This window comes from Nicotiana tabacum, chromosome 2, assembly GCF_000715075.1.
Source record: "Nicotiana tabacum cultivar K326 chromosome 2, ASM71507v2, whole genome shotgun sequence".
NCBI lineage: Eukaryota > Viridiplantae > Streptophyta > Magnoliopsida > Solanales > Solanaceae > Nicotiana > Nicotiana tabacum.
Genome location: NC_134081.1, coordinates 23489071 through 23514931, shown reverse-complemented (window position 1 = coordinate 23514931; position 25861 = coordinate 23489071). Strand labels below are relative to the sequence as shown.

General features: G+C 35.8%; 1 protein-coding gene across 1 annotated transcript; it reads left to right on the top strand.

Moving 5' to 3' along the window:
* Nucleotides 1-9398: 9398 nt before the first annotated feature.
* On the top strand, nucleotides 9399-10282 carry LOC107782361 (putative EG45-like domain containing protein 1). Its single transcript, XM_016603236.1, has 2 exons — nucleotides 9399-9504; nucleotides 10008-10282. The coding sequence occupies exons 1-2, from the start codon at nucleotides 9399-9401 to the stop codon at nucleotides 10280-10282; spliced, it is 381 nt and encodes a 126-aa protein (XP_016458722.1).
* The last annotated feature ends 15579 nt before the right edge of the window (nucleotides 10283-25861 follow it).

Below are 25861 nucleotides of genomic sequence, written 5' to 3'. Positions count from 1 at the left end.
GATTCTATAGACAAGGGAAGAAAAATACGAGAGGTGACACGACTTGAGGCAACAAAAAAGTATATATAGGTCATAAAGTCACATCCTCATTTCGAGAAATAGGTTTGTGACTTTAACGTGATTACCAGAAGGAAAAGTTAGACCCTAGAGTAATAGAAATCACGGATTGGTGCACAAGATAAACTAAACATGAATTAGGGACTGAGTGATTTGATAATGGTCGGCATCATGAGAATTTCAGATTGCGTTTCGGCGATAATAAAATGCACGACAGAAGAATCCCCTTTAAAGGTCATTCAGGAAGACGCTTCCCTAAAGTAAGCAAAGTGAGTAAAGTTAAGCTTAAGGGATTGTATGTGCCAGTTACACTAAGTGTCACCCTCGCGAGTGAGGAATTTTGTTATCCTTGGTACAGAAGGATTACTGCGAGGCGAGTAAGGATCATCGATGATGTGAAAAGATGCCAAAGATAAGAAGGTAAAACATCTATACGTAGATCATCGCAGCACTAAATCTTAGTGCTCCCCTAAAGGGGGGAATATGGTGTGATGTGGCATTAAGTCAGAATTAAGTGGTTCTAGTAACTATGGAATGGTAAAGGAAGAATGCGATAAAATGAGAAAGGAATAAGATTGCACTTATTCCAATCCTACAGATATGCTATGATTCCAGAACATTCTGTGAACACGACGTCAAGGAGAGGAAGTAAGGGTTCCTGCTAAGATGTTATTGATAGATAAGGAGTCAGTGCAAGACGTAAGTTAAGACAAAGGAAATAACCCAAGAAAGATTACTCGAAATATTGATATGAGAATGGGCCAACAAGTAGTTAGTAGTTGATTCAGGAAGAACCTAGTTATGGCTAGATAAGATGATAAAGACAAATCAACATATCAATGCAAGATAAACATAGGGAACCCCAATATGGGGAATTCAGCCTCACAGTTATGACATTGTAATACTTGAGATATATTCATATAGGAGTTGGGGAAGTTAAAAAGGTACCGTATGAGTATTACGGAAATAAAAGAAAATTCCATTGGGAAGACAGTCGAAATATCAGTTCAGAAGCAACCCTACAAGCATAAGGGCGTGGAGGTAAGTAACTATGGATAATTATAGGCGAGGAAGGACATCAAAAATTCCGTCGAGTATACGATGTAATAAGCTCGCAGCTTTACAAGAGTCAGAGGGTCCTCCCTAAGTACTACAATGAAAGACTAGCCGAGGAAATAAGGAAGAAGATTTCAACCTAAGCATAGTAACTTGAAGAAGAAATGGTCTTGTAACAACAGTCTCATAACAACATTGTATGCACTCCACAAGGAAGTGGCACCTAGCGTGGCTAATGAGCGGGAAATGAAATAAAATGCAATATTCGAGACCATCACAAAATTCCAACATGCATGGGAACTAAGATAAGCTAAGTATGCACGCAACAAGGGGGCATAAAGACCAAGAAAAGTAATTGCTTACGTTTAAAGAAAGCTGAGATGGAACGAAAGGAATTATTCGATCAATGATCCAGAGTTAGTTACGTTATGAACGCACTTAAAATTCCGGAGTATTATCCATATAGCATATATATTGACATTCATACAGCCGTAGAAGACTCCGGTATAACTTAAAAGAAGGAATTGAGCCCAGGGCATAGACAAAGGATTGAATTGTCAGAAGATTGTATCATGGATATTCCATAGCGCCCATGAAAGGCTAAAGTAATAATTAATACCAGGAGCCAAAATCGAAAGATAGCTTAAGCCTACATAAAGGCTGATCAGAAGGAAGAGGAAACTAAAGAGTTACATCAACCAAGTAAATCAGGAGTCTGATTATTGGACCCCGAAAATTATAGAAATCGTGATTGAAAACATTGCAGAATCACCCTTAATATCAGAGGTACAAGAGAGATAGTACAACGACCGTATTTCATAACGGCTCTATGAGAAAGCCAGTAAGAAGAGTACCAGCCTCATAAGAAGTCAGTATGAAGCTCCCACCGGATTGTGTATGCGCCAGAGGTGCAAGTATTATAATAGAACTTCAAGTTGTGGATGTGAATCATACCTATATGGAAGGGAGGTCATGAAGGAAATAGAAGATGTGATGCGATATTTTAAGGCAAGTAAGGTAAAGGTGAATAACGTACGAGATACTCAGGTGCAGAAGATTGTGAATAATCTATAACTTCAATATGAAGGGCTAGAAGCGTTGGGATTCAGTATGCAGGAATGATAGCGATGCCTTCAGTGGCATATCTTCCAGCCTATGGTTTCTAGGTATCGAGAGGCCTAGTTAAGAAGTAAAGAAGAGTTTGAGACGATGTGATATCTCGCTTGATGTTCCAAAATAACACAAGAAAATCTATGGTGCAAGCAAGTTAAAAGAAGGTTGTGTACTAGATATGTGTAGGTCGCAAGCTAAAGTATGGTAAAGCAACAAAATTTTAGGAAAATAGGAGTAAGGATAAGAAAGGGCGAGTGAGAAGGTGATGATAATGGATAAGTCCTTAGGATTAAGCCCATGAAAACAAGAGAGTTGATAGTTTCTCTAAGTTATAGAAAGCTCAGTATAGCCTGGATGAACTCAAAGGAGTCTAAGACTAATAGCATTTAAAAGAGATGGAATGCTGCCCTGGTAGTAAAATGAGGGTATACTTGTGATAAATGAAGGATGACGTTTGGGCCTTCGATTGAGTGGTGATTTGAACGGATTTCATGTATTGTACAGGATTAAAATACCCACGTAAGTGAGTCACATTGGGATGCTATAAAGTACGGTTATTGAAGTACAGTATTGCCGCTAAGTGGATCAGGAAAATCACTTCGAATATTCCTCGATACAACGTAAGCCCTAGTGGCAATGTTTTACGTAAGAAGTTTCAGGATATCAGTGGTAGATTGTAGATCAAGATTGAGCTAAATCAATAATGGATGGATAAAAGTTACAAAGTACTAAATGAGATATGGCAATATTCGTAAGTTCGATAAAGTACCGACCGAAGAACTTCAATACACCTATAGATGCCCAGAGGGACATCTTGTCAAGTTCTGTATATATTCCCAAAGTGAGGCTTAAAGATTGGCTAAAAGCTGAAGGGAAGAGTCGCATAGGAGCACATATAAGGAAAAGTTCCTATAGGCTGCATGATAGAAGGTAGCAACAGTTACGAGATTGGAAGGATTCCAACCACAAGTCGTGGTGTGAGAAAGAGGCCTAAAGAGGATAATGCCTTGTACTTTGGGATTCATTCACAGAATAATTGCCTAGATGGCAAGAGGTGTACTAAAGTATTTGGAAGACATAGGTTATGATAATGATAAGTGCATCACTCAACATTCGAGGACGAATGTTCGAAAGGGGGGAATAATGTTACACCCCATATTTTCGTACATAAAAGTACGCCATAAGTAAATTGATGAAAGCTCAGAAATGAGATGTTACATCCCGCATTTTTGTACGTTAACATTTCGTCATAAGTTAATCGACATAAGTTCGGGAATGGAATTAATTTGAGATTATAAGCATTATGCTATTTCAAACAAGTGATGAGTAAATTCGTGAAGGTCAGAGGATAAGCAAATCGAAGAAAATGAATTTCATCGAAGTTTGACATTTTGGGATAAAATACGGCCCGAGCTAAAATACCCGATATTTATGAACTAGTATCATACAAGGTACCACATGGACATGATAGTAAGGTCTATAAAGTGTATTAAAAGTGAGTAGTATTTTAAGTAAATTGAGATAATTTTTAATTATGTGAATAATCTGGTAATTATTAATTTTAGTGGGAGATTAACACTTAATTAAGATAATTGGTGGTTTATTGTTGAGAATGGATAACCACCCATGTAGCAGCAAACAACCTTAACATCTATGACTCTTAAGTCATTAGAAAAGGTGGCAAACTAAAGGATTATGTGGTTAAGCCACCACATAAAGTGGGCCCCACACAAATCCAAATATAAGACCCTTCTAAATTAGAGATGAGAGATTTGGCATTCTTAAGAACGCCAGATCACATATACATTTAACAAAGGAAAGCCACTCTAAGTCTTAAGAATGTGAGAGTCACATATCCATTCTTAGGAACGTGAGGGTCATATAGCAAAATGTGAGATTTGGCAATTATAAGGGAGTACGGTGCAATCTTTCTCAAGAATATCATACGGATTTTTCCCTACTTTGATCCGCCATTACGCGTTGTCGCAATCAACGGTGTTAAAGGGATTTTCAAGAGAATCGGTTCAGGTATGTTAAGGCTATCCCTTCTTTCTTTTGGCATGATCCATACGATACAGACGAAACGAGTAAATGCATTATTTTCAAAAATGACTATACTCATAGAAGTACTAGGGGTATCTATATTCTTGATTCTCCATGTGAATTATTATTATATCTTATGTTCATGGGTCTCAGAAAAATACGTATTTGATAAAGTTTATCCGAAAGGCATATTGATTTTATGATATTCCGAGAAATCTTATTAACATAATTCTTATGCATTTATACATGTACATTGACCCATGACCAGATGGCATTATATACGCGTATATTATATGTATATGGGATATGGGAAAAGGTTATGGCGTTATATACGCACCACCATCTAATCAGCTGGTATACGTTCACGATTTGCCCACAGTGGCCGAGATGATATGATGGGATGCCCTCAGAGGCTTGATGATGTTACGAACGCATATACCTAAGCATGGTATGATATTTCTACGCATATGCATGACATTGTAAATATTAATGATTCACAGAGTTATTCAGACATACATGTCGAGTTTTTTACTCCATGTTTTTCTCATGTCTATTGTTTACTGATTTTCATTCCTTACATACTCGGTACATTATTTGTACTGACGTCCCTTTTTGCCTGGGGACGCTGCATTTCATGCTCGCAAGTTCCGATAGACAGGTCGAGAATCGCCCAAGTAGGCTATCAGCTTAGCGAAAGGTATTGGTGCGCTTCATTTGCTCCGGAGTTGCTTGTTTGATCAGTATGATTTAGATGTGTATTGTTTGGTATGGCGGGGCTCTGTCCCGACCTTTATGACAATTATGTATTCTTAGAGGCATGTAGACAGATGTCATGTACGTAAAAGATTGTATGGCCTTGTCGGCCTATGTTCAGTGTACGAGTGGTTATTTTGGTCTTATAGGCCCGTATGTCTTATGTATAAGTTGGTATTTCATGTTGTATTCTACTTATCTCACGGCAGCCTCTCCGGCTCAGTTATCTATGATAGTATGATACGAAAAGATACATTATGTTGGTACTCGATTGAGTAAGGTACCGGTGCCCATCGCGGCCCATTAGTTTAGGTCATGACACAGATGGTTCATCGCGTTCGCGTGGAAAGGGTCGCGAACGCGAAGTGTTAGCAAGGTGGCCTGGGTTTGGAAGACTGTTCTTCGCGATCGTAGGGATTAGTTTGCGATCGCATAAAGTGTTGGTCTGAGGCATGATGGTTTGGCCTTCACGTTCACACATCTGGGCTCGCGTTCGCGTAGGCTGTTCAGGCAAATATTCGTGATCACGTTTCATTGGTCGCGTTCGCGTAGAAGAAATCTAGGGCAAGGCTGGCTTGGCCTTTTCAATCGTGAAGAGGAAGGACCTGGGCAGACTTGATTTTTATACGGGATTTGGATCATTTTCACTTGGTTGGGCGATTTCTGGAGCTTCTGGAGGGGAGCTTTTCATCATCTATTATAAGGTAAGTTATTCTCACGTGTTGTAAGATAAATGCATGGATTATATATGTATTTAAACATGTAATTTTGTGAAAATGTGGGATTGTAGAAGAAAACCCAGAATTTGATATTTTTGGATTTTGACCAAGGAGTTGGACATGAAATTAGGGATAAATTATATATTTCAGTTCGTAGTTCTATGGGTAATAATTATCTTCAAAAAAATTTGGAATTCGGCACATAGGCCTGAGGGTTGGCTTTGTTGACTTTTCGATCGGAATTGAGAATTTGCTATTAATTATTAAATTATAAGTGTTGGAGTATATTTTGATTGGTTTGCATATTATTTGGCTAGTTTTGGATCGTTCGACATCATTTGAGGTGCTAGAGAGGCGTTGGAGCCGGTTATGGAACTTCGAAGCGAGGTAAGTCTCCTGTCTGATCTTGTGAGGGGAATTTATCCCATAGGTGTTATATTTCTCTAGTGCTATATGTTGTGGGGGTACGCACGTATAAGGTGACGAGTGTCCGTGCGTATGCTAGAATTCATGATTAGGTTCGGGTAGACTTAGACTCATGACATGCTTTAATTAGAATAGTTGAGTTATTCTTGCCTAGGGTCAGGTGGGGTGATATATATTTTTCCCGAGGCTAGACCTGCGTCAAGTATCAGACTTACGATTCATGATATATGGAGAGCTAATTGATTAGCAGTAAAGATTTCACTTCCTATTACAAATTTCTCCCATGTTGTATATATTTGTCCGGAAGTTTTTTTGAATTTCACAACTCATACGTATATTCATGAGTGGGGTTAGTGACATGTCAAGTCTTCATTATTCCTATGGGATCGGGCTGATCGCCTCAGAAGTATCATTATGGGATCGAGTCGTTCGCCTCGGTAGTATTATGAGATGCATCTATGATTCGTGTCGGTCGACCTTCCGCAATGTACACGATTATGGGATCGTGCTGAACGCCTCAGCGGTACTATTACGGGATTGGGCCGTACGCCATGGAAGGAATTTGTGCCTTTACTCTTATGGGATCGGGCCGCTCGCCTCGGCAAAATCTTGCAAAATACTTGATAAGGAGTCCGCGTATTCGTGAGTTTTCCTGACGTGAGATGTGACTGTTGATTTGGTGTTGATCATTACGTATTCCATTTGAGGAGGTATCCGTTATTTGAGAACTGTGTATTCACTGTTCAGTCGTAGACCGTATTATTTGTCTATATCTGTTCTCACTGTTACTTACCACGTTTCATACTTGTCTACTTTATTATATTTAATTTCTTGGACTACTAGTACGTGTCAATATCGACCCATCACCCCTACTTTTTCGGGATTAGGCTAGATACTTACTAAGCACGCGTTGATTTACGTGCTCATGCTACACTTCTGCACTTATTATGCAGGTATATATTTCTGGTGGTCATTTAGGCGCAAAGGTGCAGTTATTGCGGAGACTTTACGGTGAGTTGCATCCCATGTTACGATCCACAGCACACGGAGTCTCCTTCATGTTCGTTTATGTTATCTTGTCTATTTTACATTCCTACATTCCAGACATATGTTGTGTTGGTATTGTATTTCTTAGTAGTTGCTCATGCACTTGTGACACCGGATTTTGGGATGATCTAGTAGGTGTTTATGGTTTGGCTCAATATTGTCATCTTTTATTTTATATTTATTTAAATTATATGTATCCATGATTTTAATACATTAATTTCTTTATCTAATAAAATATACGATTTCAAAAGAAGTAGAATGAATAATTATTTAAATGGTTCACCGTTGGCTTGCCTAGTGGCAATGTTGGACGTCATCACGGCCTATAGTGGGTTTTGGGTCGTGACATATATATATATATATATATATATATATATATATATATATATATATATATATATATATATATATATATATATATATATCAAGATAAATAATAATATAAAATATAGTATTTGTTGGTATTTTTTTCAACATTGAACTAAAATAAAGTAGATTAAAACTCTAGAAAAACTAAAGCAAAACTAAAATGAATAAATATACATAAAATTACTTAAGTAACTTTGAGACGGGATGGGTCAAAAATTAATTGTTTACAACGTATTCACTTGGATTTCGAAGTCAACTTTTTCTTATTTTGCTAGGACAAGGCTATTTGCGCTAAGATTTTTCCTACACCTAAAATAGCCCTTAAACTTAATTTGAGAAAAACTTAGACCTTTGTCAAGGAGAGCAATTTACGAGCACGAATCATATAGTTTTTCATCTATTATTTATCATTTTATGATTTTGAACGTTCATATGATTGTTAGCATGAACATGAGTGGCTTGTTTCGACTAATAATGCCCATCTATTTTTGTGTGGACTTTCATCAACAATAGGTTTTGTATGAACTCCAGTCCAATCCTAATTAATTATTTTCTTGGGGTCCAACCCAGACAACGACCACTACTATTTTGTATAGGCTTACTTTTCAGAATAAGGTGAGTTCTCTTATAGAATTATATCAGTTATCACTCTAAGGGACCGGTCTTTAAATATATTTTTATTTCTAACTTTGTTATAGAAATAGGATTTTTGTTCAACAAGAATACGTGGAAGCGTGAAATTCTTATTTTGCGGTAAATATTAAAAGTTAATGATTAATTACTGTTAAATCATTTGAATGTTGATAATTTATTCTTAAATTTTTAGTTAAATACTACTTCAGTGATTACTTAAAAAATCTCAAAATTTTATTGTTTGTCCTTAGAAAGTCTTAAAGAAGATAACATGAGTCACCTTAATTTGGTGTATTTGACTAAATTGGTGATTGTAGATCGCTTATGTATAGATTGTTTGTTTTAAACTTGAAATCATTTGGAACATATTTTGGGTAGTTTGATCAAAAATAAAATTACAAATTCGAAGAGCTCTTTGTTGAACAACACAAAAAATTATGCCAATCATGTTAACTGTGATGAACAATAGATAAGCAGATACAAACAACATAAAGCCATACCAATCTGGTAGAGTTTGTTGAATAATTGAACAAGCACATACCTAAGTCAATCAGGTAAAGTTTATAACAAATAGGTCGAATACAGATAACACAAAGTTATGTCAATATGATAGAGTTTTGTGAAAATTAAATAATTATAAAGCCATGTCAGGTAGAGTGTATGAATAAATAATAATATAGGTAGAGTAAATATAACATAAAATCTACCGATCCTTAAAAAATATGGACTATATTTAAAGAGCAAGCAGGACTATTCCTGTCAATCCCCCGACTTTTTGGTCCAATTTTTACTCATCCTAACAGAGAGCTCTAAAATTGCTAGGAGGATAAACTTCAATATTTTGCACAAGGCTAAAGAGATAAAATATTCTTTACTAACTTACTATGAAAATAATATAATAAAAACTTATTAACTTACCATATCTTAAGTGATATTTAATAATTAACCTACTTTATAATTGCCTTAAGATAATGGTACTATTATCATGTAATCACAAGTGGAACATAAAAATATTGCAATGCATCTCTATATAGTAAGACAAAAAATGCATAATATAAGAATTGCCTTAATTCTCTTTAACTGGTTATCATATTTTAGCCAGTGGACACTTAAAAAAATACTATAAAAAGGTAGTGGTTGGCTAGAACTATATCACTGAAATAAAAAAGTTCTAGAAAAGAAATGGCAATTCCTAAAAGTATTTTGCTCATCATTGGTGGTGTGGCAACTTTGTTTTCCATAGCTTTGGCTACACCAGGGACTGCCACATTTTATACGAACTATGTTCGTAAGTATTTTTTCTTTCTTTCTTTAAAATCTTAATAGTTTCAAACAAAATGGGATTTAAGTTGTATACCTTAAGTGGTATAATTTCTTTTTTACTCTGTAAGTAAATTTTAACTTAGAATATCAGGTATTATTTTTATCTGGTTATTATAATTAATGTTTATCGAGATATCTTCCGGCACTATATAAAACTTGATATTTTTTACACCATCAGCGCTAGATTTAAACTATAAAAAAAAAAAAGCTTTATCGATAAGAGAAAAAGTATGAAAAGTGATTAACGTATTACTCTTTATGAAATAATTTTTTTTTTTTAAAAAATCTTGGTCATACATGAGTTTATTTTACTTTAGAAACAAAATAAGAACAATTATTTTATTCAAGTGAGCAACAATGCAAATGTCTCATTCATTTATTTGCTTGATACTAGAAAATATATATTTTTTCATATAGTTGATTCTAAACTTTTTTGGAACTGAGGTGTAATTGTTATCGTTGTCGTAGCTTCGGCATGTTATGGAAACACACCCCAAGGTACCATCATAGCAGCAGCAAGTGACCCTCGCTGGAATAATGGTGCAACATGTGGCAAATTTTTCAATGTCACATGCACCGGTCCAACAAATCCAGTGCCACACCCTTGCACTGGCAAGAGTATTGTGGTAAAGATTGTTGATCATTGCCCTGGATGTGGTGGAACCCTAGATCTATCAAAAGAAGCTTTTTCAACTATTGCTAATCCTGTGGCTGGTGTTATTAAGATCGATTATGTCCAGTAAGTAATTTTTTTTACATATACATATATCTATACTCCTTATTAAAAATACTAAATTCAATTTAACCCTTTAACTGCATGTCATATCTGCCACTGAATACATTGTTCTATGACTTTCAGGACCTCATGAGAACATCAAATATGGCGCATCGAATTCCAATCTATAGTATATTTCGCGTGTCGAAGTATACTCCATATTGAAGTTGATTTGATCAATAAATCACAACGGGATGCATGTACTTGATTAATTCTAAGAATAAAAGTTCATCGTTTTCTTTTCTCTTTATCTACGCTGGAAGATATATTGAGTATACTTTATCAAGCGCATGCCGTTTACCGTATAATTTTCTTTATTTTTTTTGCATTAACTCCTACCTTGTAAATAACACAATAAGAATCGAATTACAATGGAAGGGGACATAAAAGCCAATACCTCTATGAGAACAGAAAGAAACCTGACTAAGTTTAAGCATAGAATAAAAAATACCAGGTTCATAAGAAGATCCTAAGAGATAGTGAGAGGATCTGCTACCATATAATTATATTATAAGATCTTGATAATCTGATACAAAAGGCAATCAAGAAGAGTAACTTTTTTGTAACATATATTGATCAAATTAGATATTACTTCATGTCTATATTATCCTTCATTCAAGGTTTTGGCAAACCATGTAATTAAGAAAGATATATAATAATTTTATTCATACAAGTTTTTGCCTAAAAAGTAAATGCTTCTTTTTTTAAAAAAAATACCGGATATTTTGAAAAATCATTAGCTGGTTGATTGGCTAACGAGACTTCAATCTTATTGGTGAGGATTTGATTCTCTACCTTGGAATCCCATTACTATAATAAATCAAAAAAGTAAGAGCTTTCATGGCGACAAACAAAAGGTCATCACAAAGGTCATCTCCTGCTAAGAAGCTTCAATTTAGATTGTAAGATCCACATGTGATTGCCAATTATATTGGACTCCCAAACTTCCTTAACAATGTCTAAGAAGCCCTCTTGATTAACCTAGAAATTAAGAAACTTGAAGTAACTGACGTGGCTTTGGTTAGTGTTAAAGCACTTCATGAGTAACGGCCTATGATCATAGCTAGTTCTCGCCAAGTGTCTCACAGTAGTGATCTGGAACTTCTGAGCCCACGTGTCATTAATAAATATCCTATCAAGTCTTTTCCAAATTCTCTTGCTTGGCCTTCTATTATTTCACCATGTAAACTTAGAACCAGAAAAACCAATATCAGTCACCCCACAATTGTCCATACAGTTAATAAACTCCAAGCTTCTATGAATCCTATGAGGCCTTCCCCTTTAGCTTTTCATCTGGATCGATAATGACATTGAAGTCTCCTCCAATACACCAAGGACCATCAATGCTAAGATTGTCTTGTTCAAGGCTGTCCCAAAGGTCTTTTCTATCAATTGAAGTGCATTTTGCATAAACTGCTGAAATATAAGAACTGTGGTTGTTAATATCATCTTCAAACTTTATGGTAATATGTTGCTCATCCTCAACTATCAATACAGAGTGACACTTGATGTTCCAGAAGCACCAAATTTGACAATTGCAGTTGGAGATACAATGTTGAAATCCAAAAAACTTCATGTAACCATCAAGCTTTTCATTATTCACAAAAGGCTCAAAGATGGCCAAAAATTGTGTCTTGTTTATGTTGATCGAGTGCTTAAGCCTATGCATGACTTTCTTAGATCTCACCCCTCTAATGTTCCAAAAAGTTGTACTAATCATTAGAACTAGTTGGGGATAAATCCTCTTGTTGTTTCCTTTTCTGTAAAGGATCAGTTTTGTTCATGTGCCTTTTTCCAGTTTTCCTAGTTTGGATTCTTCCTATTTCCTCGGTGGTACATGTTTGATATTTGTTGTTTATCTGGTCTTGGAGACTTTTGTTAATCTCCTGAGTACTTGATTTTGTTTCCTTGCGGCAGTTAGAAGTTGTTTGTCTAAGAAGATCACTAGTAACCTCGTCGTTGTTCTCAGTCGGATGGATAAATTTGGGAATATTTAGTTCAACAATCAAATTCACTCCCGGTTGATTAATAAGATACTATGGTAAAGTGGATGAACTAGAGCTATCACTGACCATATTAGCACCCCTAATTGCTAGCTGGTGTTCTTGATCAACCCTTGTGTTGGTGTCAATCTCCCCTGGCTTACCCTTATCATGCCTTCTATCTTCTTTAGAAATGTTTGGAGCTTCAACAATATTTGTAGTAGGATTATTATCCATAATAATTGTGTTAGGATCGGGAACCCGGGTAGTGCAGAATTTAGCCAAACAACGGTATAATGACAATAACAAAGACAATGGAAGTTGATAATAACGGCAATTAAAGAATATAAAGAAGACACAAATTTAACGTGGTTCGGTCAAGGTGACATACGTCCACAAGCGGAGAGGAACAATTTCACTATACCAACAAGAGTACAAAAATTAGAGTAAATACTCTAATTAATCCCAAATACCCCAAGAGAATAACCTCATAAGATCACTCCAAAGAAAGGGTTCACACAAATGTTTCCCAACACTCACTCTCTTACAAAATACTCTATAATAAAAGAGGAGAAAGAAAGACAAGAGTAAAACGCTCTTGAATTGATGTGTTTTCAAATGAGGAGAAACTCCTCTATTTATAGCAAGAAATCCTTGGCCTAATAATGGATATTATGTCATGGCAAATGTCATGATCTACAAATTTGTTATAATGGATATTATGTCATGAAAAATATCATGAACCACAAATTTGTTATAATGGATATTATGTCATGGCAAATGTCATGAAAATTTGGTCATATTACAAATCTCCACCTTGGCCTAATTTCGGCATATATATAGTAAATTTTCTCCACCTTCTCCGCAAAAGCCCTAATGGGCAAAATCATTCTTCATAAATGCCAATCAAGTTCAGGCAAAGCTTGAACTTGGACACTGGAAGAGGTTTTGTGAACATATCAGCAGGATTGTCTCTAGTGTTGATCTTCTGAATAGAGACTTTTCTTTCAGCAATGGTTTCTCGGATAAAATGATATTTTATATCAATGTGCTTCGTTCTCTCATGATACATTTGATCTTTAGTCAATGGAATGGCACTTTGACTATCACAGAAAATGGTAATACCACTTTGGTGTAAACTGAGTTCCGCAAATAGACCCTTCAACCATAAAGCTTCTTTGATCGCCTCGGTCACTGCCATATATTCTTCTTTGGTAGTAGATAAAGCTACTACATGTTGTAATGTAGCTTTCCAAATAATAGCGCAACCACTGATGCAAAATACATAGCCTGTCAGTGATCTTCTTTTGTCAGGATCACCTGCATAATCTGAGTCTACAAAACCAACCAAAGTGTTAGTATTTCTCCCAAACTCCAAATATGTGTTTGAAGTACCTCGCAAGTATCTGAGAATTTATTTCACAGCATGCCAATGTGCTTTACCAGGGCAAGTCATATACCGGCTTACCACGCTCACTGCTTGTGAATTGTCTGGACGTGTACAAACCATTACATACATAATACTGTCGACTGCACTGGAATAAGGAACTTATGTCATGTACCTCTCTTCTTCCTCTGACTGCGGGGACTAAGCAGCTGATAACTTAAAATGAGCAGCAAGAAGGGTACTAACTGGTTTAGCATTTTTCATGCCAAACCTCTCCAAGACTTTCTCCAAGTACTTCTTCTAGGTCAGAAATAGCCTGTTGGCTTTACAATCTCTTTTGATCTCCATGCCAAGGATTTTCTTAGCTGCTCCCAAATCTTTTATCTCAAATTCACTTTTCAGCTGACTTTTCAAATTGTGAATTTCTGTTAAATCCTTAGCAGCAATGAGCATGTCATCAACATATAATAATAGGTACACAAATGAACCATCATTTAACTTCTGGAAGTAAACACAACTATCATACATACTCCTCGAATAATCATGACCCAACATAAAGGAATCAAACCTTTTATACCATTGTCTTGGAGACTGCTTTAATCCGTACAAGTATTTCTTCAACAAGCAAACATGATCTTTTTTTCCTTCAATTTCAAATCCTTCGGGTTGATGCATGTATATTTGTTCCTCAAGTTCGCCATGTAAGAAAGTTGTCTTAACATCAAGTTGTTCTAATTCCAAATCATACATGGCAACAAAGGCAAGCAAGACATGAATAGAGCTATGTTTAACAACAGGTGAGAAAATATCATTAAAATCAACTCCTTGTACCTGACTATAGCCCTTTGCAACCAATCGTGCCTTATACCTCGCATCTTCAACCTTTGGAATGCCATCCTTTTTTTTGAAGACCCATTTGCAACCAACAATTCTTTTTCCTGATGGCGGCTTCACAAGAGACCAAGTACCATTCTTGTGGAGAGACTCAATTTCTTCATTCATTGCAATCAGCCTCTTGGCTGAGTTAGCACCAGAAACTACTTCTAAATATTTTGATGGTTCTCCAATTTCTTCAATTTCCTGTGCAACTGAAAAAGCAAATACAACATAATTTTCAAACCTTAATGGTTGTTTACCTTCTCTTCTTGGTCAATATTTGGCTATAGAATACTCTTCTTCTTCTGGTTCAACTTCAGGAGTCTCAACTTCAGGAATTTCAGCTTCTGTCTCAACTTCAGGAGTTTCAACTATATTTTGCTCCAAAGTTGATGAGCTTGGCTCATAAGGAATGCCAATCTCAATCTCCACCTGGTCATGTGTACTCTTTCCTTTATCTGTATTACAAGAACTAGAAGACTCTTTTCTAGAATGTAATATAGAGGATTCATCAAAGGTTACATCTCTGCTAATTATAAATTTTGGTGCTGTGGGATCAGAATACCATAGTCGGTATCCTTTCACCCCAGATGCATACCCAAAGAAAATGTATTTTTTAGCCATTGGCTCTAATTTTCCATCATTTACATGCATGTATGCAGGGCAACCAAATATCTTTAAATCAGAATAATTAGCAGGAGTACCTGACCACATTTCCTCTGGAGTCTTAAAGTTCAAAGGTGCAGAAGGATCTCGGTTGACTATATAACAAGTTGTAGAGATAGCTTCTTCCCAAAAGGCGTTTGTCAACCCAGCATTTGAAACCATGCAACGAGCCCTTTCCAAAAGAGTTCTATTCATCCTTTCTGCCACACCATTTTGCTGAGGTGTCATTCTCACAGTACGATGTCGAGAAATTCCTTCATTCTTGCAAAATTCGTTGAATTCATCATTACAAAATTCCAAGCCATTATCTGTTATAAGCCGCTTAACCTGTTTTACTGTTTGCTTCTCAATCAAAACTTTCCATTGTTTGAAATTTAAGAAAACATCACTTTTATTTTTCAGGAAATAAACCCAAACTTTCCTTGAATAATCATCAATGAAAGTTAACATATACCTGGCACCACCTTTTGATGGGATACGTGAAGGACCCCAAAGATCTAAATGAATATAATCCAAAGCACCTTTTGTTCTATGAATCACTGGAGATTTGAAGCTGACTCTTTTCTGCTTCCCGAACACACAATGTTCACAGAACTCCATATTTTCGGTACTTTGGCCACATAAGAGACATCTTTTGCTGAGAATGGAAAGACCTTTTTCACTCATATTCCCCAATCGCATATGCCATAATTTGGTGATGTCAGAATCTGATTTATCTGATATTGAAACTGCAGCAGCACCTGTAACAGTAGATCCCAAAAGAGTATACAATGTACCAGATCTGCGTGCTTTCATGATCACAAGAGCACCATGAGAAATTTTCAGAACTCCACCTTCACCTGTGTACTTGTACCCAAGAGATTCTAGAGTACCCAAAAAGATGAGATTTTTCTTCAAGTTAGGAACATGTCTAAAATCGGTGAGAGTTCTCACCACACCATCGTGCATTTTGATTTGGACTGTACCTTTTCCAATAACTTTGCAGATATCATTGTTGCCCATCAAGACAACTCCACCTCCAATAGATTCATATGTGGTAAATAAATCTCGACTGGGACACATATGATAAGAACAACTCGAATCTAAAATCCACTCATTGTTAGATTTGAAACTATTATTAGTTGCTAAAAAAATAGTTCCCTCAGTCTCATCAGCAGCTACACTTGCTTCGGCAGTGTCAGTATTTTTGTGCTCATTTTTCTTTTCTGTATGCTTTTCTTTATTTTTCAATTTAAAGCATTCAGAAATAATGTGACCTTTCTTATGACAATATTTGCACATGACATTTCTGTATCTGGATTTTGACCTTGATTTAGGTTTCTCACTACTTGAATCTTTCTTATTGGATCTACCTCTTATGAATAAGCCTTCCCCTTGGTTCCCACTAGTTTCCCCAGTAATATCTCTATCTATTTGTTCTTTTGATTTCAAAATAGATTTGATATCTTTATAAGAGATATTATCCTTTCCATAAAGCATAGTATCTCTTATATGTTTAAACGACTGGGGTAAGGAAACGAGCAATAACACAGCTGGATCCTCATCTTTGATTTCAGCATCTATGTTACTTAAATCCATAATAAGAGAATCAAAAGTATCAAGATGAGTAAGTATAGAGGTACCTTCAGCCATACGAAAAGTGTAGAGTTTTTGCTTTAGATAAAGCATGTTTTCTACTGTTCTTTTCATATATAGGGTTTTAAGCTTTTTCCATATGCCTTTGGCTGAGCTTTCTGCTGCAATTTCACGCAAAACCTCATATGAAAGATTTAAAATAATACCTGTTTTTGCCTTTTTATCTATGACGGTAAATTCCTCGTCCGTCATTTTATCCGACATCTTCTCCTTTCCTTACAGTGCCAAATCTAAGCCATCCTGAATTAGGATAGCTTCCATCTTTAATTGCCACATTCTGAAGTTTGCACTTCGGTCAAATTTCTCAACATAAGACTTTATTAGAGTCATTTTGGCTATTTAAACTAACCCGGTTAGATCTAGCTCTGATACCAATTTGTTAGAATCGAAAACTCGGGTAGTGCAGAATTTAGCCAAACAACGGTATAATGACAATAAAAAAGAATAGAAGTTGATAATAACGGCAATTAAAGAATATAAAGAAGACACAAATTTAACGTGGTTCGGTCAAGGTGACCTACGTCCACAAGCAGAGAAGAGCAATTTTACTATACCAACAAGAGTACAAAAGAGAGTATAAAAATTAGAGTAAATACTCTAATTAATCCCAAATACCCCAAGAGAATAACCTCACAAGATCACTCTAAAGAAAGGGTTCACACAAGTGTTTCCTAACACTCACTCTCTTACAAAATACTCTATAATGAAATAAAGGAGGAGAAAGAAAGACAAGAGTGAAAAGCTCTTGAATTGGTGTGTTTTCAAATGAGGAGAAACTCCTCTATTTATAGCAAGAAATCCTTGGCCTAATAATGGATATTATGTCATGGCAAATGTCATGATCCACAAATTTGTTATAATGAATATTATGTCATGGCAAATGTCATGAACCACAAATTTGTTATAATGGATATTATGTCATGGCAAATGTCATGAAAATTTGGTCATATTAGAAATTGTTTATACCTCCTGTTGGTGACTCTGTTTCCTTTGATCACTCTGACTTATGATACTCTCTTTGATCTCTGATAGGGACTGTTCACTTTGAATAGAATTGGTGGCTTTTTCTATCCTTCTTTTGCTATTTTCGTGCAGTTGTACTGGTTTGAATATTACTTTGCTTCTTTTTTTGGCATTTTCTCAACTTTCTTCTTTGTTTTCTTCCTCTTGCTTAGTCTCTCTGTAACTGCAGGTCTTGCTGAAAATATAGTCACATTGTTACTGTTAACTTGTGCTATCTCTGCTCTTTGTTGGTTCCCATGACCCTTCTTCTTATTAGCTTCAGCTTTACCATTTGTACTCCCCTTTACAATAGAACTCGTTGCCTCAATTGTTTCCTCAGTAATATTTTTTTTAGATGATTTAGCAACTTCTTTGTTGGTAGGCACCTCTCCTTTCTTAACAATAATATTAGAATTCTGCTTTGTCATACCCTTAACAACTTTTGTAGCATTCTGCTTTGCCACATCCTTCTTTTGGCCTCCATTGCCTTCACTATTCTCTTCCTGATTTTTACTACTTCCTTCTTCTGTTTGCAATAGAATCATATTTTCAGCATTCGTTACCTCTTCATTGACTTCTACAGTTCTTATTTTCTCAAGAACTCTACAATTCATCATATTGTGCCCAATTTTCCTACAATGCTTGCAGTACTTAGGAATGTTTTTGTATTCAATTTTTGCGTATACCCTTTCAGAGGTGAATTCTTATCCTAAGAGCCCACCCATACACTACTAGGTAGGGGTTTCATTAAGTCTATTTCGACCCTAACCTTAGCCATACTAGGCCTTGTTCTACCATGAGTAGCAGCATCTAAGGCCAACGGAGTGCCAACATTACTGATAATTTATTTAACATAATGCCATGTATGTATATTTAATGGTATACCTGGAAGAAGTACCCATACCGGAACAATTGGAGTGTCTTCATCCGGCTTAAAATCCGGCGACTATTTTTGTAGCCACATTTGTAATCCTTCAATTTCGATCACCCTCTTGTACCATACAGAGTTGAAGTCATCTTCATTGGTGAAATCTATGAAAATGTTGTAGTTGTATAGACTCCAATCTTAGCAGCACCTTTAATTGAAAAAAGCTCTCTGAAACTGGACCTTATCCTTTCGATTTGAGGAAGGGGCTTCAGAAACCTACCAACAATAGTTAATTTACATTCTTCAGCCATGACTCTGTAATAGTCTTTAGCTTTAAAAATCACCGTCGGCATCCTATTGTGAATAGTTTGTCGAGCAATCACTGATTCTCGAGGGTGTCGGACGGTGGTCGTTGGAGTAGTTGTTATGGTAGATACTGTGGTGGCATAAGTTAATTTTCCAGCAATTGCTTCAGCAGTTGGAGTCATCGTATCTGGAGGTTCATTTTGGCTGTCAGTACGCGCCCTTTGGATACTATCCGACGGTGCCATGAGGCGGAGTGTATGGTTGACGCGTCTAATATGTTACCATTAAGGGCCAACGTTAGTAATTGTACGGAGAGAGTCTTGGGTCAATATCTAAGAAAAAAAGTGTTAGTGTTAGTGTTAGTGGCGAACTCCTAGTCACCATAGAAATTGATATTTTTTGTCACGACCGAAAAATCTCACCGTAGGGGTCGTGATGACACCTAGTTTCTAACACTAAGTAAGTCTATCACATAACGATGACAATCAGATTATAAAAGCTATAGACTTAATAAAAACTGAGAAATATAATAAAACTGTCAAACACGGATACAATAAGCAATTTTTCAATACCCGAAAATACTAAGTCATAAGCTCTACATGAATACATAACAAGTCTCGAATAGTACAATACTGTTTGGAATACATAAACAGTAGAGAATAAGATAAAAATGGTAACTCTAAGGCCTGCGAACAAGACAACAGGGATACCTTTTTGAAGTCTCCAACCAGCCTCACACGTCACCTAACGATCACCCCGATCCTAAGGACCTGGATCTGCCCAAAGAATGTGCAGAAGTATAGTATTACACCACAGTCGGTACTCAGTAAGTATCAAGACTAATCTCAGTGGAGTAGTGACGAGGTTCAAGTCAAAACACTCACTAGACAAAACATGTACAATATATCAATAGCTAACAACAAAAATTATACATAAGGCAATTATTGTAGTCTCGTCAAAACAGGCGATAACAACTTAACACAAGTAAGGCTCATTTCCAAAAGCAAGTCATTTATTAGAACCGCACACATTTGGCACCTCGTACCTATGTTATTAATCACCCTCGTATGAAAAAGATCTCATTCCACAATATATACCACACTCGCACGATAAGATCTCGTGCCATAACGTGTGTGATACCCATGTCAGTTATCAATAACATGTTCAAGAGGAATTTATCAATGATCAAATAAAGTAATGCATGATAACAACTTTCTTTTTATTTCAATTTGTTACGCTTCCAACAACTCAACCGAATATGAGATAATAACTTCATGTAGGTAAATTCATCTTGATAACCAAATTATCAAGTAACAACAGAGGCATAGATTGGCAGGTTAGAAACCAAGCAATGGATCACGTAAAAATACATGTCACACATAAAGAAGTTATAAGCACAAACAAGAATTACCCTTTTTCACGATCCCACAAACATAATCAATACAACGCTCCCAAGCAATCACATAACATCCCCACAATGCGATCTTTATCTCACCGCATGCGCAACACTAAAGTAAATGTCCGCCTTGTCTCGACGCACGTGTATTAACAATCATCTCACCTTGTCTCACCACATGTGAAATATCAATAATAACAATAGCACGGCAGAAATCTCGTACGAACACCCGAACAATCCGCGCAACAAGTCCACATGTGCCACAATCATAATAACATAGCATGCCAAAATTGTCACCAAGACATAAATTCACAATCTACCAGCGCAATGCACAAGGACAATTCAATAAGAAAATGTGGATGGGTGTTTGACATATAAGCATGAAAGCTAACTCAAATCAGTAACAACCTTACAAATCCCAACTTGTGCAATTTAGGAAATATGATCCTAAAACATGAACTCTAGCATGGAACATTGACTCAAGTAATTATCCAAAGTGAAAAATATGTATTACAGGGATCTCTCAATCAAAACAAGGCAATAAACGCAACCTCGGATCAAATCGGATCATAAGTCACACATATACATGTGTACACACTCGTCATTTCATGTACACATCGCTTGCACATAACACAAATAAGCGATTAAACCAAATTCTGAGGGGCATTCCCTCATACAAGGTTAGAAAAGATATTTACCTCAAATTGCCCAAATCAACACTCAAAAATAACTTTTCCTTTAAAATTCACCTCCGTCCGATTCAAATCTAGCAAAAAATGACTTAATAACATCAAATAATGCAAGAGAATTCAATTTTAGTTAATAAAATTGCGATCTTTGTCCATTTCCAAGAAGTCAACACGGGCTCACCCAGTCAAAACTCGAGTCGAGGGGTAAATCTCGACTACCCATAATCCCCCGAGTTCAAATATATGATTGGTTTTCAAATTCGACAAACTTAATCAAAAATCCCTAAAAATTCTTTTCAAATCCCATGATTTTGATGTTAATATCCATAAGAAATCAAGCTAATTTTTTAAATTTGAGTCAAAATCACTTACCCAATAGCTAAGTATAAAAATTTCCTCCAAATAATTGCCTCCCACCAAGACTAGGGCTCAAAATGTGATGAAATGAGACTAAATCCCGAAATAACGAGCTATAAACGAGTTGCAGATGAAACATTTGCGACCAAAGGTTCGCAAAAGCGACCTCAGGTCCGCAAATCCGTATGCGAGCCCATCTCCATAAATGTGAAACTGGTCCCGTGGCCTAACATCGCACATGCGATGGATCGTCCGCAATTGCGGACCTCGCAATTGCAAGACTTGCAAAACCAGCAACACCTGACCATAATAAAAAATGATCTGAAACACGTTCGAAACTCACCTGAACCCCTCGGGACCTCGTCCAATCATACCAACAAGTACATAAATATCGTACGAACTCGCTCGCACGAGCGAATCATCAAAATAATATTCGGAGCCATGACTCAAACACCAAAACGCATAGAAATCACAAGAACTCAAAAACTTCTAAAATCACTCGACTCGAGTTTGGCGCCATTCCGAGTTTGGCGCCAAACTTTGCACACAACTCAAATTTGATAAAACAGGCCTATTCTAAGTCCCAAAATAGTAATCTGAACCCGATGGTCATAAAGTCAACCTATGGTCAAACTTAGAAAAATTCTAAACCTTCAAATTGCCAACTTTCGACAAAATGAGTCAAATCAATCTAGGAACCTCCGAATCCAATTTCGGGCATACGCCTAAATCCAAAATCACCATCCGAACCTATTGGAACCATCAAAATACTATTCTGGGTTCGTTCTCACAAAAGTCAAACCTCGATCATCTCTTCTAACTTAAAGTTTTCAAATTGAAAATTTCCCTTCCAAATAAACCTGGAACCTCTCGAACATCGAAACCAACCATACATGTAAGTCGTAATACATCATATGAAACTACTCAAGACCTCAAACCACCGAACGGAATGCTAAAGCTCAGAACGACTGATCGGGTCGTTACATTCTTCTCCCCTTCTTAAACAAACGTTCGACGAACGTGCCGAGAGTCGCTCCGGAGCCATCAAATCATTGAATAAACTCGCCATACACATACCCACGGTGATCCCACATTACCTTAATCCATATAGGCCTGACAATATAACCCAGTGAAGATTCCTTCTTCAATTTTAGTCCATAAACCGTAGAATCCAATATCCAACACCCGAAATTCATTATAAGATCTGAACCTCACATGTATACATTGTACAATCCTAAACCAGCTGCATCAAGCCATAAGCATGTTCCAAGATACAATCGCACAACGTACCACTTAACCCATGTACTCATAGTGAATCCTTCTGACCATAATAGCTGCTCATTAGTAAATCCGGTACCTATAAATAACCTCATATCAAATAAAACCTTGTTCAAAACCTCCACCTTACTGTTAAAGATGTAAGAAACATGTAAAACCCATAATCACTCTCCCAATCAACAAGTCATGGAGTTCCCTCGCCCCGATGTAAATTAAAAATATATAAACCTTATACTTTAAAAAAATTATTAAGGAATCAATGCCCAAACCCACACCAAAATTTAGATAGTTCGACTCTCACATTCAACCTAAAATATCACATTATAAACTAATATAACACTACATTCAATGTCTTGTCCAGTGGTGCCATATATTCATACAAGATGATTCAAAACATATTAAAATGTCACACCTAAAATTTGCACTCAGTAATTTAAGGCAACTTTTGAACCCCCTTACCATTACAGTTGAAAATGTTGATTCAATTGCTCATATATAATCCTTAAAATAATTATTTTTACCCTATTTCGCAGTGCAATTTTCTGGCAAGGCCCATGCCTCTCTTTAGCTCTGCCACTGGTCTTGTCCGTACTCCCTGAACATAGCATATCCGAGCCTAATGGCAAAGCAATTCCTGTAACAACCTGCTTCAAAACCCATTGAATTAAACCATCACAGTGCTCCAAATCGAAGAGCAAAGGAAACTGCTCATGCCTCTTGAATGAGTAGCAGAAATCAAACAAACATTCATAATATATAATTTTACTTGATTGAAAAAGGCATTCATATATACAAAAATAAGGGTAAATTACATTAAACACCTCTGCATTGTAACACAAATGGCATGATGAGTGTTTCCCAGTCTTGTTAGACCGTATAATCAAGACTAGACAGTTAAATAGAAACAAAAATAGGAATGATCGATCACCTCATCGAGTTGCGGTGTCAACAATGAAATGTATTATGCAAATATGAAATACCTACAGGAGCTTCCATATGTACATTATCCATTACTTATACTCTCTGATCAGAGAATAATAGCAATGGGTGCTCTTGCTAAAGACAAACAAGAAGGAAAAATTACTGTCGTCTTCTTCTTCTCTGAGCCTAGTCTCTTTTTCTGTAAAAATTATAGTACTTTTTATTTTTAATACTGTAGCTTTTTCCTCGTAACACTAAAAACATCGATAGTTTACTCTTTTTTCTTCCCGCCCAATGGTTTACTTTGATTTAATTTTGTCACACTGATAATACAAATGTGAGTAGATTTCTCAATTAATAATAGAAATTATACAAGAAAATTATTTTTCTTAGTTTGTAACAACAAAGTAATTCAACTCTTGTCATTTAACAAAAATCACCGAAATATTTGCATTTATGATATTTTTGGCAACTCGCAGACGCGGCAATACTTTTATTTTTACGTAAAATGGTCAAAAATGTCTTTGAAGTATCTGAAATATCTCAAAAATGCCCTCCGTTTGTTTTTGGTACCAAAAATATCTTTGTCGTCTATATTTTAGACCACAAATGCCCTTAAACTATTAGTCTTGTCATTGAAGGTGACATGACAGTTTAACTGGGTTAAATTTGCTTACATGGTCATCCCTAAGCAATCCAACATGGCAAAATTATTTTTCTAATTTTTTTGAAAAAAATTTTAAAATACAAAATCAACACTTATTCCGAAAAAAGTAAAAAAATTCTGAAAAAATTATTTTCCGAAATAAATAATTTTTCCGAAATTTTTTTACTTTTTTCGGAATAAGTGTTGATTTTGTGGTCCAAATGCCCTTAAATCGTTATATAGTTTTTCGGAAAAGTTATTTATTTCGGAATATTTTATTAAAATATAAAATTAACATATATTCCGAAAAAGTAAAAAAAATTCCGGAAAGTAATTTTTCCGGAATTGATTTTACTTTTTTCGGAATAAGTATTGATTTTGTATTTTTTTTTAATTCTGGAAAAATATTTTTTCCGGAAAATAATTTTTCCAGAATTTTTTTTTATTTTTTTCGGAATAAGTGTTGATTTTGTATTTTTTTTTTCGGAAAAATAATTTTGCCATGTTGAATTGCTTAGGTGGATGGTCATGTAAGCAAATCTAACCCAGTTGGACTGTCATGTCACCTTCAATGATAAAATTAAGAGTTTAAGGACATTTATGGTCCAAAATATAGACAACAAGATATGTTTGGTACCAAAAACAAGCAGAAGACATTTTTGTGCTATTTCAGATAGCATTTTTTTTCCCTTTTCCGTACTTTTTATGAAGCCAAACAATTAAGAAATAAAAAACCAGACATTACTTTAGTGACTCGCACCAATAACTCAGACCCGCTACCTTTTGTTTTCCACTCTAATGATGGCTTCCTTACCTTCCCTCTCGGTCGGAGAGGAGGTCAGTAGAATAATAAATTGTTTTTTATTTTTTTATTTGGCTTCAAAAAAATGTTATCACGGCCAAGTTGCCAAAAATATTACATGGGTGTTGTGAGTGACTTTCTCTATGAAATGGCAAACGTTAAGTCATTTTTATGTTACAAAATGATAATATTGAATAACTTTTGGGTTACAACTATAAAACGAACTTTCTTGCACAATTTTTATTAATTAAATTATGGGACTAGAAATCTAACTCTACAATGTTGTTATAGGTAATATAGTACAATTTGTTAAACTATTGAAATGATATATATAGGTAAGTATCTACTCGGATCAGGGGGCTGTTTGGTTGAAATTTTTTGTTATTAGCATATGTGTATTAGACTTGAAGAATGAATCCGTTTGGGACAACAACGAAGCTAATAAGGGGGTTGAGGTTTGACAAATCAAGACTGGGCTTCATTTAGCCGCTTATGTAGCAATAGCGGAACTAGAATTTTTAGACCGTGGGTGCTCAATTATTCTTAATTTAAAAATTGCTACTTAGACAGGGTGCTTAGTTACTAATATATTTGTATAAATTATTATTTTTTCTATATAAGTAGTAGTGTTGTTTTCAAAAGCAATGGGTGCTTAAGCACCCATATGACATAACGTGCATCCGCCATTGTTATGTAGTAAGAAAAACTCTGAGTTTGACGTTGAATAGTCATTGTG